The 14,250-nt window shown below is 38.7% G+C and overlaps 1 protein-coding gene across 3 annotated transcripts in view; it reads left to right on the forward strand.

Moving 5' to 3' along the window:
- The window catches only part of PHIP (PHIP subunit of CUL4-Ring ligase complex), a 119,198-nt gene that overhangs the window by 87,913 nt on the left and 17,035 nt on the right, over window positions 1-14,250 (forward strand). For 2 of the 3 annotated variants that reach the window (XM_075708380.1, XM_075708381.1), the window contains 7 exons: window positions 120-239; window positions 6,298-6,405; window positions 6,819-6,943; window positions 7,152-7,234; window positions 11,869-11,980; window positions 12,194-12,255; window positions 13,844-13,999. In XM_075708380.1, the coding sequence (XP_075564495.1) occupies window positions 120-239; window positions 6,298-6,405; window positions 6,819-6,943; window positions 7,152-7,234; window positions 11,869-11,980; window positions 12,194-12,255; window positions 13,844-13,999 (766 nt within the window). The remainder of the gene's footprint in view (window positions 1-119; window positions 240-6,297; window positions 6,406-6,818; window positions 6,944-7,151; window positions 7,235-11,868; window positions 11,981-12,193; window positions 12,256-13,843; window positions 14,000-14,250) is intronic. The other variant, XM_075708382.1, reaches the window with a different exon arrangement.

A 14,250-nucleotide genomic window follows, 5' to 3' on the forward strand; every position in this document is an offset into this window, starting at 1 on the left:
TTTTGCATTAAGTATACTTAAGAAATGGCAGTTGATTTTAATAAAACACTTCCCAAAATACAAGGCTTCCCCAAAATGTTATTTTATTCATATTAATCTTCTGTGTGCATTTTCTTCAGAGGCTGGCTGTAGGAGTTCTGACAGAAAATGGTTTGACACTGGAAGAATGGCTGCCTTCAGCATGGATTACAGACACTGTTCCTCGTCGGTGCCCGTTTGTGCCACAGATGGGGGATGAGGTATTGTAATTTTTTCCTCTGTGTTCTTGGTTCTTTCAGCTTGTTTTTGCCGTTTTTATTTTCATCTGTGCATTTTTTCCAGAGATTTAATACCGTTTATCATCAGAATATTTTGGATTTTCTTCAGAACGTTCTTTGATCTGGCTAAAATTTGCTTCACCTCCTTTAGTCTTTCCCATACTTAAAAAATATTCTGCACAGTGTTGCTTTGACTTTATTCCATGCTCTTGCAGTAACATTCCTTCTTGTACTATGTTCAGCGTGTTATATGACACATGTATACAAGCTGTGTGAAATGTCTAGTGAAACTAGTCCTTAGTTGTAGAGATTCTTGTAAGCTGAAGAATAGGTAAGAAATTAAAAACAAATTTAAGTTGTTTGGAAAACTTCATTTTGGGACTTGAAATAAAACCCAGGAATTAAATCTTTGGGGGGAGGGTGGGGTTTTTTATGTTGTTTCTTTTTTAAATTCATGTATTCTGAAGAAAATAGCTGATGCTGTCCTTTCCCCTTCTGTTTCTGATATCAGAAAACTTCTGCTGGTCTCTTAAGACAGAAAACCACAAGAGAAGTTTTGTATATATGTATTTTATACCAACTAGACTGTAAACACTTTGTAAACATGTCCCAGATGTCTCAAAATACAGTAGCAAAAGGACACCCACCAATTTTCTACTTTGAAATATATAGCATGTGAACATTACAGTCAATTGTATGAACAAGTAGTAATCCAATAGAAGGCAATCTTGAAGACCAGAGTCTGTGCATGTTTCCTAAAATCCTCTCAGGTTAAAATAAGAGGAAATAGCTGGCTTATGCTGTAAGTGTAGTCTCTTGGCTCTTCAGGGAGCAGCTTGTTTCTGAGGTACTAAACAGAGTTCTTGTACAGTTCATACCTTCAGTATGCAGTTGGAGAAATACTTGACGTGGTGGCAAAGTTGATTAACTTTGGTCTTGAGCTAGAGCTGTTGGGAGGTACCACCTTAGAAACTGAATCAGAAGCAGAGGGTGTATGTGCAAGCAGTTTTGTTTTTACTGGATCACTTCACTGATGCAGTTCACAGCATAGCTATGCAAAAATTACATCGGCATTGCTAGTGAGTGAGGGAAGGAGCGCTCTAAATCGAGAGTTGCAACTGGAGAAAATGCTTATGTATTTATACTCTCCAGCAAGCATGTTTTGGAGACTGTGCCTTTCAGAAGATCAAGTCCAAATAAATATATTTGGTGCCTGATACCATCTGGATACAGTGAAGCAGCCAAGGATTTCTCTGTACCATGTTACCCAGGAGACTTAAACAGCGTACCGGTTTAGTAAGATAAACTGGTGTGTTTGGTTTGGCACCTGCTGAACAGCTTGTGCAGTGTGTACTAGGAATATCTAAGTAGGCTGCATTCTTTTTGCTGAAGAATGTTTTATATTGGTGAACAGGAAATTTCCTGTCATGTGCCTAGAAAGTAGGAGTAGTTGCACCAATAGAGAGTGTGTTTGTAATCAAGCTACTCTGTCTAGAATTTCATCTCTGATACTTGCCCTCCCCAGGTTTGCTTAATATGTGAAAAGAAGCTATTCGTCTAGAAAGTTACTTTTGAGATCCACAAAAATAAAAGATCGGTTTAATTAGAGAAATATGAGAAGAGGTCTCGTGTGGCCTTTGAGCATTTTGGTGGATTGTTGGTATGTTTTATAAGATTTGGGAGGAGGCATATTTCAAATTTGTTCTCTTACAGCTGTACAAACAAGTAAGAAAAAACAGCAGTGCTATTTTTAGTTATACTCAGTGCATAAGAATAGCATGTACCATCCCTTTTCCCTTTCTGAATACTGCCATTTACAGACCTTTGTCATGTGTCTTATGGAACAGTGAAAACACACAACAGAGACATGGGACTGCAGTTTCCCTGTCTGATTATCGAAATAGAATGCATATTCATTGGAGTATTCTGCCATTAACACAATACAGAACAGTTTTGTCTGGGTACTACAGCAAACATGCAAAAGCAAGAATTTATCAAAATTGAAAATATAATTTCCTGGAAAAAAAGCATAAATTCCTTTTTCCACATATATCTTTCTAATTTGTTTTTCTGAGAGAAGATGCAATGCTTAGAGCTATTTACAAAGTAAGAATGTTTCACTTCAGTAAACAGTGGGTTGAATTTATGTAGAGGTTTAGCAGAAGCAGTAAGTGTAGGAGGAATTGTTCGTAGCCTGTGCCACTAAGTGGATTTTTTTTGTTTTGATTCACTGGAAGGTATGGGAAACAATTTTCACAACGTTGAAAGTGTAATTTAAATTGGCTTTATTTTAGATCTGTCTCTCAGTAGCCTCTGTTCCTTTCTTGCCAGTTAGATTCTGATAGTACATAGGAGATTCTTGCTGCTTTCATGCCTTCTGTAACTGCTGTGCGGTTTTTCCCTATGAGGATATTGTGCATGTTGAATACTCTGAAAAATAAGAGTTTAAAAAAATTGTGGTGCTGAGTCCTCCATTTAAAAAAAAAAAAAAAAAACAGGTCATGCGACATTAAGAAAGTTTAGTAACTTAATGTAGAAACTTGACAGACACTTGTTTATAATGTTTTATGATACAACATGGGGGACTTCAACTTGCCAGACATCTGCTGGAAATACCACACAGCAGAGAGGCAGCAGTCTTGGAAGTTCCTAGAGCATGTGGGGGATAACTTTCTAATGCAGCTGGTAAGCGAGCCTACCAGGGGAGGTGCCCCGCTTGACCTGCTGTTTACCAACAGAGAAGGGCTTGTGGGAAATGTCGAGGTCGGAGGCCGTCTCGGGCTTAGCGACCACGACATGATAAAGTTCTCAATTTTGGGTGATGCTAAGCGGAGGGGCACCAAAACTATTACCATGGACTTCCGGAGGGCAGACTTTGCCCTCTTCAGGACCCTGGTTGGGAAAGTCCCTTGGGAGGCGGTCCTGAAGGGCAAAGGGGTCCAGGAAGGCTGGGCCCTCTTCAAGAAGGAAGTCTTAAGGGCGCAGGAGCGGGCTGTCCCCGTGTGTCGTAAGACCAACCGGAGGGGAAATCGACCGGCCTGGCTGAATAGGGAGCTTTTGCGGGGACTCAGGGAAAAAAGGAGAGTCTACCGCCTTTGGCAGAAGGGGCGGGCAGCTCAGGAGGAGTACAGGGATCTTGTTAGGTCCTGCAGGGAGGAAATTAGAAAGGCAAAAGCCCAGCTAGAACTCAATCTGGCCAGTGCTGTAAAAGACAATAAAAAATGCTTTTATAAGTACATCAGCAATAAAAGGAGAGCCAAGGAGGATCTCCATTCTTTGCTGGATGTGGGGGGGAACATTGTCACCGAGGACAAGGAAAAGGCTGAAGTACTTAACGCCTTCTTTGCCTCTGTGTTCAACAGCCAGACCGGTCACCCCCAGGGTACTCAGGCCCTTGAGCAAGAGGATAGGGATGGGGACCAGAATGGAGCCCTCATAGTCCAGGAGGAAGCAGTTAATGACCTGCTATGCCACCTGGACGCTCACAAGTCTATGGGGCCGGATGGGATCCACCCAAGAGTACTGAGGGAGCTGGCAGAGGAGCTTGCCAAGCCACTTTCCATCATCTATCAACAGTCCTGGTTAACAGGGGAGGTCCCTGATGACTGGAGGCTTGCCAATGTGACGCCCATCTACAAGAAGGGCCGGAAGGAGGACCCGGGGAACTACAGGCCTGTCAGCCTGACCTCGGTGCCGGGGAAGATTATGGAGAGGTTCATCTTGAGCGAACTCCACAGGCAAGTACAGGTCAACCAGGGGATCAGGCCCAGCCAGCATGGGTTCACAAAAGGCAGGTCCTGCTTGACCAACCTGATCTCCTTCTATGACCTGGTGACCCGCCTGGTAGATGATGGAAAGGCTGTGGATGTCATCTACCTGGACTTTAGCAAAGCTTTTGACACCGTCTCGCATAATATCCTCCTCGGGAAGCTGGCAGCTCACGGCTTAGACAGGCATACTCTTCGCTGGGTAAAGAACTGGTTGGGTGGCCGAGCCCAGAGAGTAGTGATAAATGGTGTTAAGTCCAGTTGGCGGCCGGTCACGAGCGGTGTTCCCCAGGGCTCTGTTTTAGGGCCAGTCTTGTTCAATATCTTTATCAATGATCTGGATGAGGGGATCGAGTGCACCCTCAGTAAGTTTGCAGACGACACCAAATTGGGTGGGAGTGTCGATCTGCTCGAGGGTAGGATGGCCCTGCAGAGGGACCTGGACAGACTGGATCGATGGGCCGTGGCCAACTGTATGAGGTTCAACAAGGCCAAGTGCCGGGTCCTGCACTTCGGTCACAACAACCCCATGCAACGCTACAGGCTTGGGGAGGAGTGGCTGGAAAGCTGCCTGGCCGAAAAGGATCCTGGGGGTGTTAGTAGATAGCCGGCTGAACTTGAGCCAGCAGTGTGCCCAGGTGGCCAAGAAGGCCAACAGCATCCTGGCTTGTATCAGGAATGCTGTGGCCAGCAGGAGCAGGGAGGTGATTGTCCCCCTGTACTCGGCGCTGGTGAGGCCGCACCTGGAATACTGTGTCCAGTTTTGGGCCCCTCACTACAAGAAAGACATTGAGGTGCTGGAGCGTGTTCAGAGGCGGGCAACGAAGCTGGTGAAGGGTCTGGAGAACAAGTCTTATGAGGAGCGGCTGAGGGAACTGGGGTTGTTTAGCCTGGAAAAGAGGAGGCTGAGGGGAGACCTTATCGCTCTCTACAACTACCTGAAAGGAGGTTGTAGTGAGGTGGGTGTTGGTCTCTTCTCCCAAGTAGCTAGCGATAGGACAAGAGGAAATGGGCTTAAGCTGCGCCAGGGGAGGTTTAGACTGGAGATTAGGAAGAATTTCTTTACGGAAAGGGTGGTCAAGCATTGGAACAGGCTGCCCAGAGAGGTGGTGGAGTCACCATCCCTGGAGGCGTTTAAAAAACGGGTAGATGTGGCACTTCGGGATATGGTTTAGTCTGGTCTACCCTTGATTAGTCTAGAGTGGGCTTGGTAGTGTAGGTTAATGGTTGGACTGGATGATCTTAAAGGTCTTTTCCAACCTAGATGATTCTATGATTCTATTCTATGATTCTAACAGTTTTGGAAAGTTTGTTTATTTGTATAAATGTATTTTTAAACTTACTGAGGGCTTTTCACTCTGCTTTTTTGTTGTGTTAGACCTTTACATTTAAGTTACTGTACCCTCATCCTACTTGATGGAAATCCCATGTTTATAGCTTGGGGCACTTTTAGAGCATTTTTTTATTTGGAATGCATTGTACCTGGAATACAGCTGTTTATCAGATATTTGTCCTAATTAGTTTGAGGAACCTCTGTTTCACCTTTCAGATACATTCCTTGAATGTATGTTTAAGGTTTTCAGCTTACTGCTTTATTACAGTGATGGTTTATAACAAAAACATTCATCCATGTGGTATCATATACAACAGGATCAAAGTAAAACTAACAGACTTCTGCATGTCTGAACCATGGAAAGATTTGAAAATTTGTAGTAAGCACTTGAAATGTCTATTTTCAGTTTGTTTTTTGTTAGGTTGTTTGTTTGGTGGTATGGAAGTGAACACCAAATCTTACCAGAACAATAACAAACAGCTGGATTTTCTTTCTAGACTATATTTCTTGTTCAAAAAAGGTAATGATTAGCCAGATAGTGAATTTAGTGATACTTGATTGTCATCTAAGGGCTGTCCTACAGTGATGAATAACCGAGTGGATTAGTGGAATTCATGTTACTGTCATTGAATTGTTCTGTAGTGAGATGACAAATAGATGTTTTTGTTACTAATTTTGGTTTGGTCTCACATGTAATTTAGGATATTTTGCTCATAGGTAAAATGGTGTTCTAAATATTTCCTACTTCTTCTATAAGTGTTTCTATGATACCTGCTTTAATTGTCCACCACTTAATTTTTTTAAGAATCTGTGACTTTTTCAGGAAAAGAGTGGAAAAAGTGGATGATAAAATAGAAAGTATACACATTGTGTGGCAGTGATATGCTAGCATTTCAGCTCCTCAAAGTCTTTGTAGATAACTGTCACATTTCACTTCTAGGTCTACTATTTCCGACAAGGTCATGAAGCATACGTTGTAATGGCTAAGAAGAACAAAATATATAGTATTAATCCCAAGAAACAACCATGGCATAAAATGGAATTACGGGTATGACTTCTTTTTAATTTTTGTTTGGTATCTTAATATTAAAAAAGGTTTGGAAACTAACTGAAAGAAAATTCTCGATGCATATGTTTCTAATGTTGTGCTCATAATATTTTAAGATAAGGGGGAAAATTTAACTTAAATTTTAAAGTCAAATGAAAACAGACCTTACACTGTACTATTTTTTGCATCTGCCTGAGCAGATGAGGTGGTTACACTTCATAGCAAAATTTTTTTCAAACAGGTTACGTTGTGAAATAGTAGCTTGTTTTGAAAAACTAAATTCCAGATACTTGATTTTTTACATGTTCTGGCAGAAATCTGCTCTTTTCAGTGTACCCATATTTTCATGTTTCAGAAAGCTATTATAGTCAACTTAACTTCGGTGGTGGTACATACCATTTTGTTTATTCCAGGAGCAAGAGCTGATGAAAATAGTTGGGATTAAGTATGAAGTGGGATTGCCTACTCTCTGCTGTCTTAAACTAGCTTTTCTTGACCCTGATACGGGTAAACTAACTGGAGGATCATTCACCATGAAGTAAGGAAAGCAATATTATATTCATATTGGGGGCTTTCTTGTGAGGGGGTGCGGCAGCGAGGTTGAAGTTTAAGAGATACCATTAATGTTGTGACTTGAGCTTTTGCTTTTGAAGTGTTGAATTCAATGTGTTAATTTTTTACATAAGTGCTTTACTTAAGCTTTTGCTATTTTATCGCTTAATAGTTGTGTGTTCTGTTGTAATTAGGTACCATGATATGCCAGACGTAATAGATTTCCTAGTTTTGAGGCAGCAGTTCGATGATGCAAAACACAGGCGATGGAATATAGGTGAGTTGTGTGGGGAGTTTTTTTTGTGGGCTTTTTTTGTTATTGTTGTTTCGGGTTTTTCTAAGTGTCTGCCTATTTCCATGATAACTTATTAAAAATTAGGTTATGGTAAATAAATCCTAATACTGTGCTGAAATCGGAGAATAAGCTCTGTCCATATTTGGATGTGAAGTGCTGCTTTGTCCTTGACTGAAGCTACAGCAAGCAAACAAAATACTGAAGGTGATTTGTAAAAGGAAGTGTGAAGAAAATCTCAGTTGTGTGTTTGCAGAGAGGAATTAAGAATACTTTTTAGAAATATGGTGTTTATTGGCAACTGATAACTTATTGGAGCCTATATATTGCTTGTCTTTTTTCTTTTTGATTGAAGGCCCTCTTACATCTGCATTGCTACTAGATTTTTTTTTTTTTTTCAATTTCTGGAATTTCTGCTGGAAATATGGAAACATCATCTCCACCATTTGAATTTTATGATCTCTAGACTGTACAAAGAGAATGCCGTTCCCATCTCTTTATGCTTGTTTGAATTCTGTTCTAAACTCCACATGGTTTAGCTTTGTTGAAGCATGTATAATTACAATTCACTGTCTTGTGATGTGGGGATGTTTTTCATTAGTTTTTCTTTGCCCACACTTAGTTAATTCAAAGTGTTGGATGCTGGTGAATGTCCATGACAGGCATGTCCTCCAGTCAGATCTGTTTCTAGTCATGTTTTCCGTATGATAACAAAGATCACCTTTCAACAATGAAATCTAGCTAGGGGGACAGAAAGCTGCATTATGACAAGATGATTGATCGTCTAAGGTGGTGGTTTTTTTCAGGAGGTCAGGAAATACATATGTTCTCATTCATAAGAACAGCCTTAGATTGTCCCTGAAACTTAAAAGATTAAGCAAGTATTACTGATTCTTCAGAGTTCAAGACGAACTCTGTTCCCCTAAGAGAGAAATTTGTATATGATACCATATTTACAGAATTATAGGCACTGTTAACTCCTTCCCAGTATATCAGTCTATTCTGTGGAGTGACATGCTCCCGAAAGTGAAATATTGATAGCCGCCTTTTTTTTTTTTTTTTTTAAAGCAGGTCTCAATGTTAAACACGTTTTCTGTAAACTAGCAGTGATTACTGTACCAACTCAATTCCTGCAGTTCTTCCATTCAAGAGCTGTGGCTAGCATGTACACAGCTGACTTGGCAGCATTTCTTGCCACTTCAGGCAAAGCATCTTATAGGAGAATGGAGGATTTTAATGCAAGAATATGATGGTGTATCTGATTGCCTGTGTAGAAACGACTGATATGACATACGTTTCTGCAAATATGCTGCCTCCTTAGTCTATATTCCCTGTTTTCAAAGTGCTGTCCTCTCCTACGTTCATTGTAGCCATGTAACCTGAAGAAGTGGCACAGCTGGATGTTAAAAACTCTTTTTTTTTTTTTTTTATTGTTTCTTACCTGACTTTTCCGCCAGGATTGGTCTCCTGTCCTTTAATGTACATCATGATATCCTTGCTCTAGGATGTGTGCCTTAGCAGTAGGTGTATAAATTGCATGATGCCATATTAATGAAGTTCCATATCATCTCATGCTTTACATTATGTTGTCCAAAAAGACAGCTAGTCTTCAGTTCTGTAGGGAATTTGGTGAAGACCCTAGGCTTGTGGTTCAATAGGAAATGTAAACCTCGATTTCTTCTTTAAAGATCATTTCAGTTCAAGATCCCTTAAGAGACAAGATTGGTCAACATCTACTAATATGTCACCAAGCTTTGCTCTTTCCTGATGGTTATGAATCTGTGGTCTTGTCCTCCTCTGCCATGCTGTACATGTTTACCCACAAGATCATGGCCGCAGTAGAAGAATGACTGCCATACCTTGTATGTGGACAGCCTAGCCAAAAGTCATCTGTCAACTGTCACGATAGAAATCCAGTAGAGGAGGGACTTTGAAATGCTACCCTTGCTGCTCTCAAGACTATGAGCACAGGTAGCATCTCCTTCCTGGGCTGACAACTGTATTTCTAGAAACTTGCGGTGTGGAAAGAATCAGAGCTACCCAAAAAGCACTGAAAGTGCCAGAACCTTTTATCAAGCCTTCAATGTAAATAATGTGAGTTTCAGGCCAGTAGCATCTAATACCAGCTTGTAACTCTGACAAGTATGTGTTATTCCTCTTTTGGGTGGTAAAAATAGTGGTAAAATAGTTTCCTTCTTCAATACTTCTTCAAGTACGAAATGCTAAAGCAGAGATAGCAAAGACACTGCTGTTAAAGCTGTTACAGCTCTTCCAGGAGCCTTCTAGAGTGCTACCCTGCTCTCTACATTGACACTTTGGATATTTTACTAGTGTATGCTTATGTACTTGGAACAAATCATGCACTGTTTTGTTGCAGTGTGGAACACAATATAAAAATGTTCCTTGAAAGTAGATCATATTTGCTACCAGGATAAGGAGAAATATCTTAGAAGTGTACTTGAAACTGTTCTTGAGTATTTAACCATGAGAATCTGAAATCCCCAAGATTTATCTGACATGCTCAGGTCTCCTGAACTTTCACCATAGCTCTTCATCAACAAACTGATACTTTTGTCATGCCATGCAGTTGCTCGTTTGTCTTCTCAGGACTACTGTTACTGTCTTTTCTTATTCCTCTATGATTTCTGGCACTTAGCCTACAAATAATTATTTTCATAGTTACTATTTGGAGAGTCACTGGATATGAAATTTTCTGACTCCACTTTAAGTCATTAGAACATTGATCTTTCCACCAATAACAATCCTGGATGTTTTGGTGGGGGGGTTTTGGTGGGGTTTTTTTGTGGTGTGTTTTTGTTGTTGTTTGGGTTTTGTTTGTTTTAGGGAAGAGTATTTGCTTATCTACGATATTTATATTTTGTAATATTGAATGTATATTAATGTATTAATCCTTCCAGAAAGAACAAACTTACAAAGTTTGAGAAGTGACAGGTTCTTATTCTATTTATTGCATATCTGTATCTTCCTGTAGTTTAACTACAAGATTAATACTTGGGCTAAAAGTTATTCCAGTAGTATTCCTGCAGCTTCAACTGTATGTCTTAGGCAGGTGTGCATACCTGTCTCTTACATAGCAGCCACTTTAAGTTCAACATAAATCTTATATTTTCATCAAGCTAACATCATCTGGTGACACACAGTTCTGGAAAATTACGCTAAATCCTTCTTCTAATAAGAAATTTTGGTCTGCTCTCCTCAGAGATGAGGTAACACAGAGGACATGGGAAAAATAGTGATTTGAGAGATTCTGTGGGCTTTTTCGGTCATGTTGGTTGCTGCTTTAGCATTCTGACTGTAGGAATGCTGTGGCTCTTGAGAAATTGGAAGTGGCTGCCAGTATACACTCCTTTAAAGTGGTTTTGATCTGCTTAAATGTTCAGCCCCATAAAGGCACTCACAGTTGTACCCGCACACATTGCTTTGTAAAACTGATCACTAGAGTGTGCTGTATTGGGAGACTACTTGAAGAGCTCATCAGAATAATTTATTCCTTTAAAATAAAGCATCAGCCCTTATTTACAGTTTTGATCTTGCATTTCAGATATTTCTGGTGTACTTGGTTCTGTAACATTCAGCACAATTAGGACTATTAATGGAAGCTTTGTAATTGTCCTAGAATTACTTGCTATCCATTAAATAAAAAAACAAAAAGTGCAGTGAAGAAAGCAGAACATCTTTGAGAATATATTTGCTTCCTATTAATTCAGACAACTGCAGCAAGTGTTTGGGCAGAGTGTGGATGTATTGAAATAGAACAAACATTGGAGCAGTTGAGAAAGTGTGTGTATATTCAAATCCCATTAAAACAAAAATGTGCAGTTCTTGGAATCTCGGACTTAAATTACATTTGTTCTTGTATTGAGCACACTGAATACTTCACTAAAAATTTTTTCTAAATTCTGTGGCACGTGCTATAGAAAATGTTAGAATTTATGATGGCGTGTAACATGCATATTCTTGCGTGTAATTTTTTTTAACAACACTTCTGACCTTTTTTCTCAGACGAATGCTTTGCATTAGTGAAACCATTTTAAGTCATAATAAATTACTTTGCTAACCTTTTGAAGAAGCTTTAATAAATTTTATTCTTTTATCAGTCAGATTGCCTGCATAGTAAAGGCAGTGAACCTCTGAGTTACATTTGGGTAGCTAAAAAAGCACTTCAGAAACTAAGGAGGAGGAGCTCAACAGCATATAAAATATTTCTCATACAAAAGTGTCACAGTGCTCAGTTATTTTAAGATAGCATATAGTGTTTAATGCAAGTAGATTTGAGTGTTAAAGTTATAGCATTGAAATGTCTTACCTTTTATATGAAATCAAGGAATAAATTCACATATAAAGAATATGTAGATTTGCAAATCATTAATTGTTTTCTTTTAATCATGCCATATTAACTTTCATTTTGGCTTAAAAGCAGCCTTCAGAAAGAATAGTATTTTTTTAAAAACTGAGTATGACTCATGTTTGCCTGTTGATGCTACAAGTGTTCAAAAGGATTTCTGTATTCAAGGTCAAGTCAAAGGTATCTAAACCTGCTTTTCTTGGGAGGAGTAAGGTGCCTTGTATTGATGAAATTATTTTGTGTTCTTACCTAGGTGATCGTTTCAGGTCAGTGATAGATGATGCTTGGTGGTTTGGAACAATTGAAAGCCAGGAACCTCTTCAGCCTGATTACCCTGATAGCTTATTTCAGTGCTACAATGTCTGGTTAGCAAATTTATCTTCAATCTTTTATTTTAATTAGTTATTTCATTTGAAGTACTGACTGAGCAACTTGCTTTCGTTAAATTCAGTCCTGCATCTCACTGTACCAGTTTGTTGTTATACTCTGTGGTATATAAATAAGTTATGTTACAAACATTAAATAATTACATTGTTGAAGCAATATCAGTAGATAATTTAAATGTGGTTATTTTTAAGCTGGGACAATGGTGATACTGAGAAGATGAGCCCTTGGGACATGGAGCTGATACCAAGTAATGGTATGGTACATTAATAATATTATTTGCTTTAAGAGTGTATTTAAAGAAGAAAAAAAATGCTGTATACTTTTACCTAAATAATCCTGTTTCTCTTGGGGAGTCGGGGGAAGGCCCACAAACCAGTTGCATTTGAAGAACATCCTTAAATCAATTATTAAGCTAAAAGTGAATCAAGATAAATGAACTGCAAAAAAACGTAACAGCCATACTTAGACAAACTGAGTGTATGTTGGAAATAGACAGAAATGTTACAAAAACTTATAATGGATGATGTACAGTTAAAGTTAACTTTTTGTACAATTGGGGAGGATTGAAGATAATCTGTGCCCTATGTCAGCTTTGAGGAAACTGGCTGCTCTGAGACCTGTCAGCATGCCTGCAGACGTTCAGTGCATTGAAGATGCAACATGCGCCTGTGAGATAGTCTGATAATAGTGGGATTTGTTCCCTGTGTGGCAGACAGACATGCTGCAGTGGACAGTATAGCATGGGCACTGTTCACAGACAAGAATGTAGTATTTCTTCATTCCTCCCTTAGGGTTGGTTTGGTTGGGTTTTTTTGTTTTTTTTTTTTTTTTTTTTAAGATCTCATAAAAGTCTGGTTAAAAAACAAAGTAGAATCAGCATTTTTGCCTTGTGTTTTCTAGGAAACGTTTGATAACATTGTCACTCATAGGTAGCCATCTAAACAACCAGAAATATTTCTTAATTCTTTTAAGTTGTAAATGTGTTCCCTTCAACTTTTCATATTGGTTCAACCCTTCTTTTAATGGATACCTCTTTGTCGTAAGTAAAATACAGAAGTTAGAGTGATAACATGACTAAAATAATTAAATAAAATAGGCAGATAACCAAACGTGGACGTGATTTTTTTTTTTTTCTGTATCCACAATTACTGACTTGTGTTACACCTTCCTTTAAAAAAGAAAAAATTGTTAGAGGAGCGCTTTGCATCATACTCTGAAAATCTGCTACGTTATGAATTGTCAAAGTTGGTAGGTCCTCAAGAATGCTAGGGTGATGGTGCTTTTAGTTTTGCTTGCTCAGGAGCTCTGGTTTTAACATTTGACCTCACAAAACTGTGACAAGGTGGAACCACTACCTGGAGAACGTTTTAGCATCAACATCAAAGTTGTCATCTTAAACTCCATCTAAAAATTATTGACCATTCATTACTAAAATAATTTATTACCAAGAACCAAGAATTTTGGGTTTTTTAAAAAAACAAAACAAAACCACAAATCCAAAACAAAACAAAAACTGCAAAAAAACCAAACCACAAACTTTAACTGTGTTAAAGGAGTGTCTTAGTTGGTTCTAAAATAGATTCCATAATTAGCTGCTTGGAAAAGGATAGATCTTGTTTCATGGAGCACTTTCACACCAAACTGCATTGTAAGGATTTAAATTTAACATACAACAATATACAGAAAGGATACTGAATGCATCCAAAATGTCTTTGAGCAAATCAAGAACTATGCATTTTTTTGGTTAGTAAAATGATGTTATATATCTTTGAATTACAGGTATATGTATTACACAAGATACAAAGATTTATGTTTTATTTAGTTTTCATGTTATATTCTAGCTGTATTTCCAGAAGAACTGGGAACTAGTGTTCCTTTAACAGATGATGAACGCAGGACGCTGCTCTACAAACCTCTGGATGGAGAGTGGGGTTCCAGGACCCGAGACGAGGAGTGTGACAGGATTATTGCAGGAATAAACCAACTCATGACTTTAGGTAAATCCTGAATAATATGGGAAAAGTTTTTGTGTTATATTTTTCAGACTATGCTCATGTGTATTTCTGAAATTACCAAAATGAACGTGATAAAATACTCCTTTTACCTCTTGATTAACTGGAACAAAACTTTCTCATTGCACATTTTCAAATTTTTCATATAGTGAGTAGATATAAAACCTAAATTTTCTCCTGTTTTCAAAGGTAACTATTGCTTCTTGGTAGATAATATGCCATATGCTAGGGGTTTG

Source organism: Pelecanus crispus, chromosome 3 (genome assembly GCF_030463565.1).
Source record: "Pelecanus crispus isolate bPelCri1 chromosome 3, bPelCri1.pri, whole genome shotgun sequence".
NCBI lineage: Eukaryota > Metazoa > Chordata > Aves > Pelecaniformes > Pelecanidae > Pelecanus > Pelecanus crispus.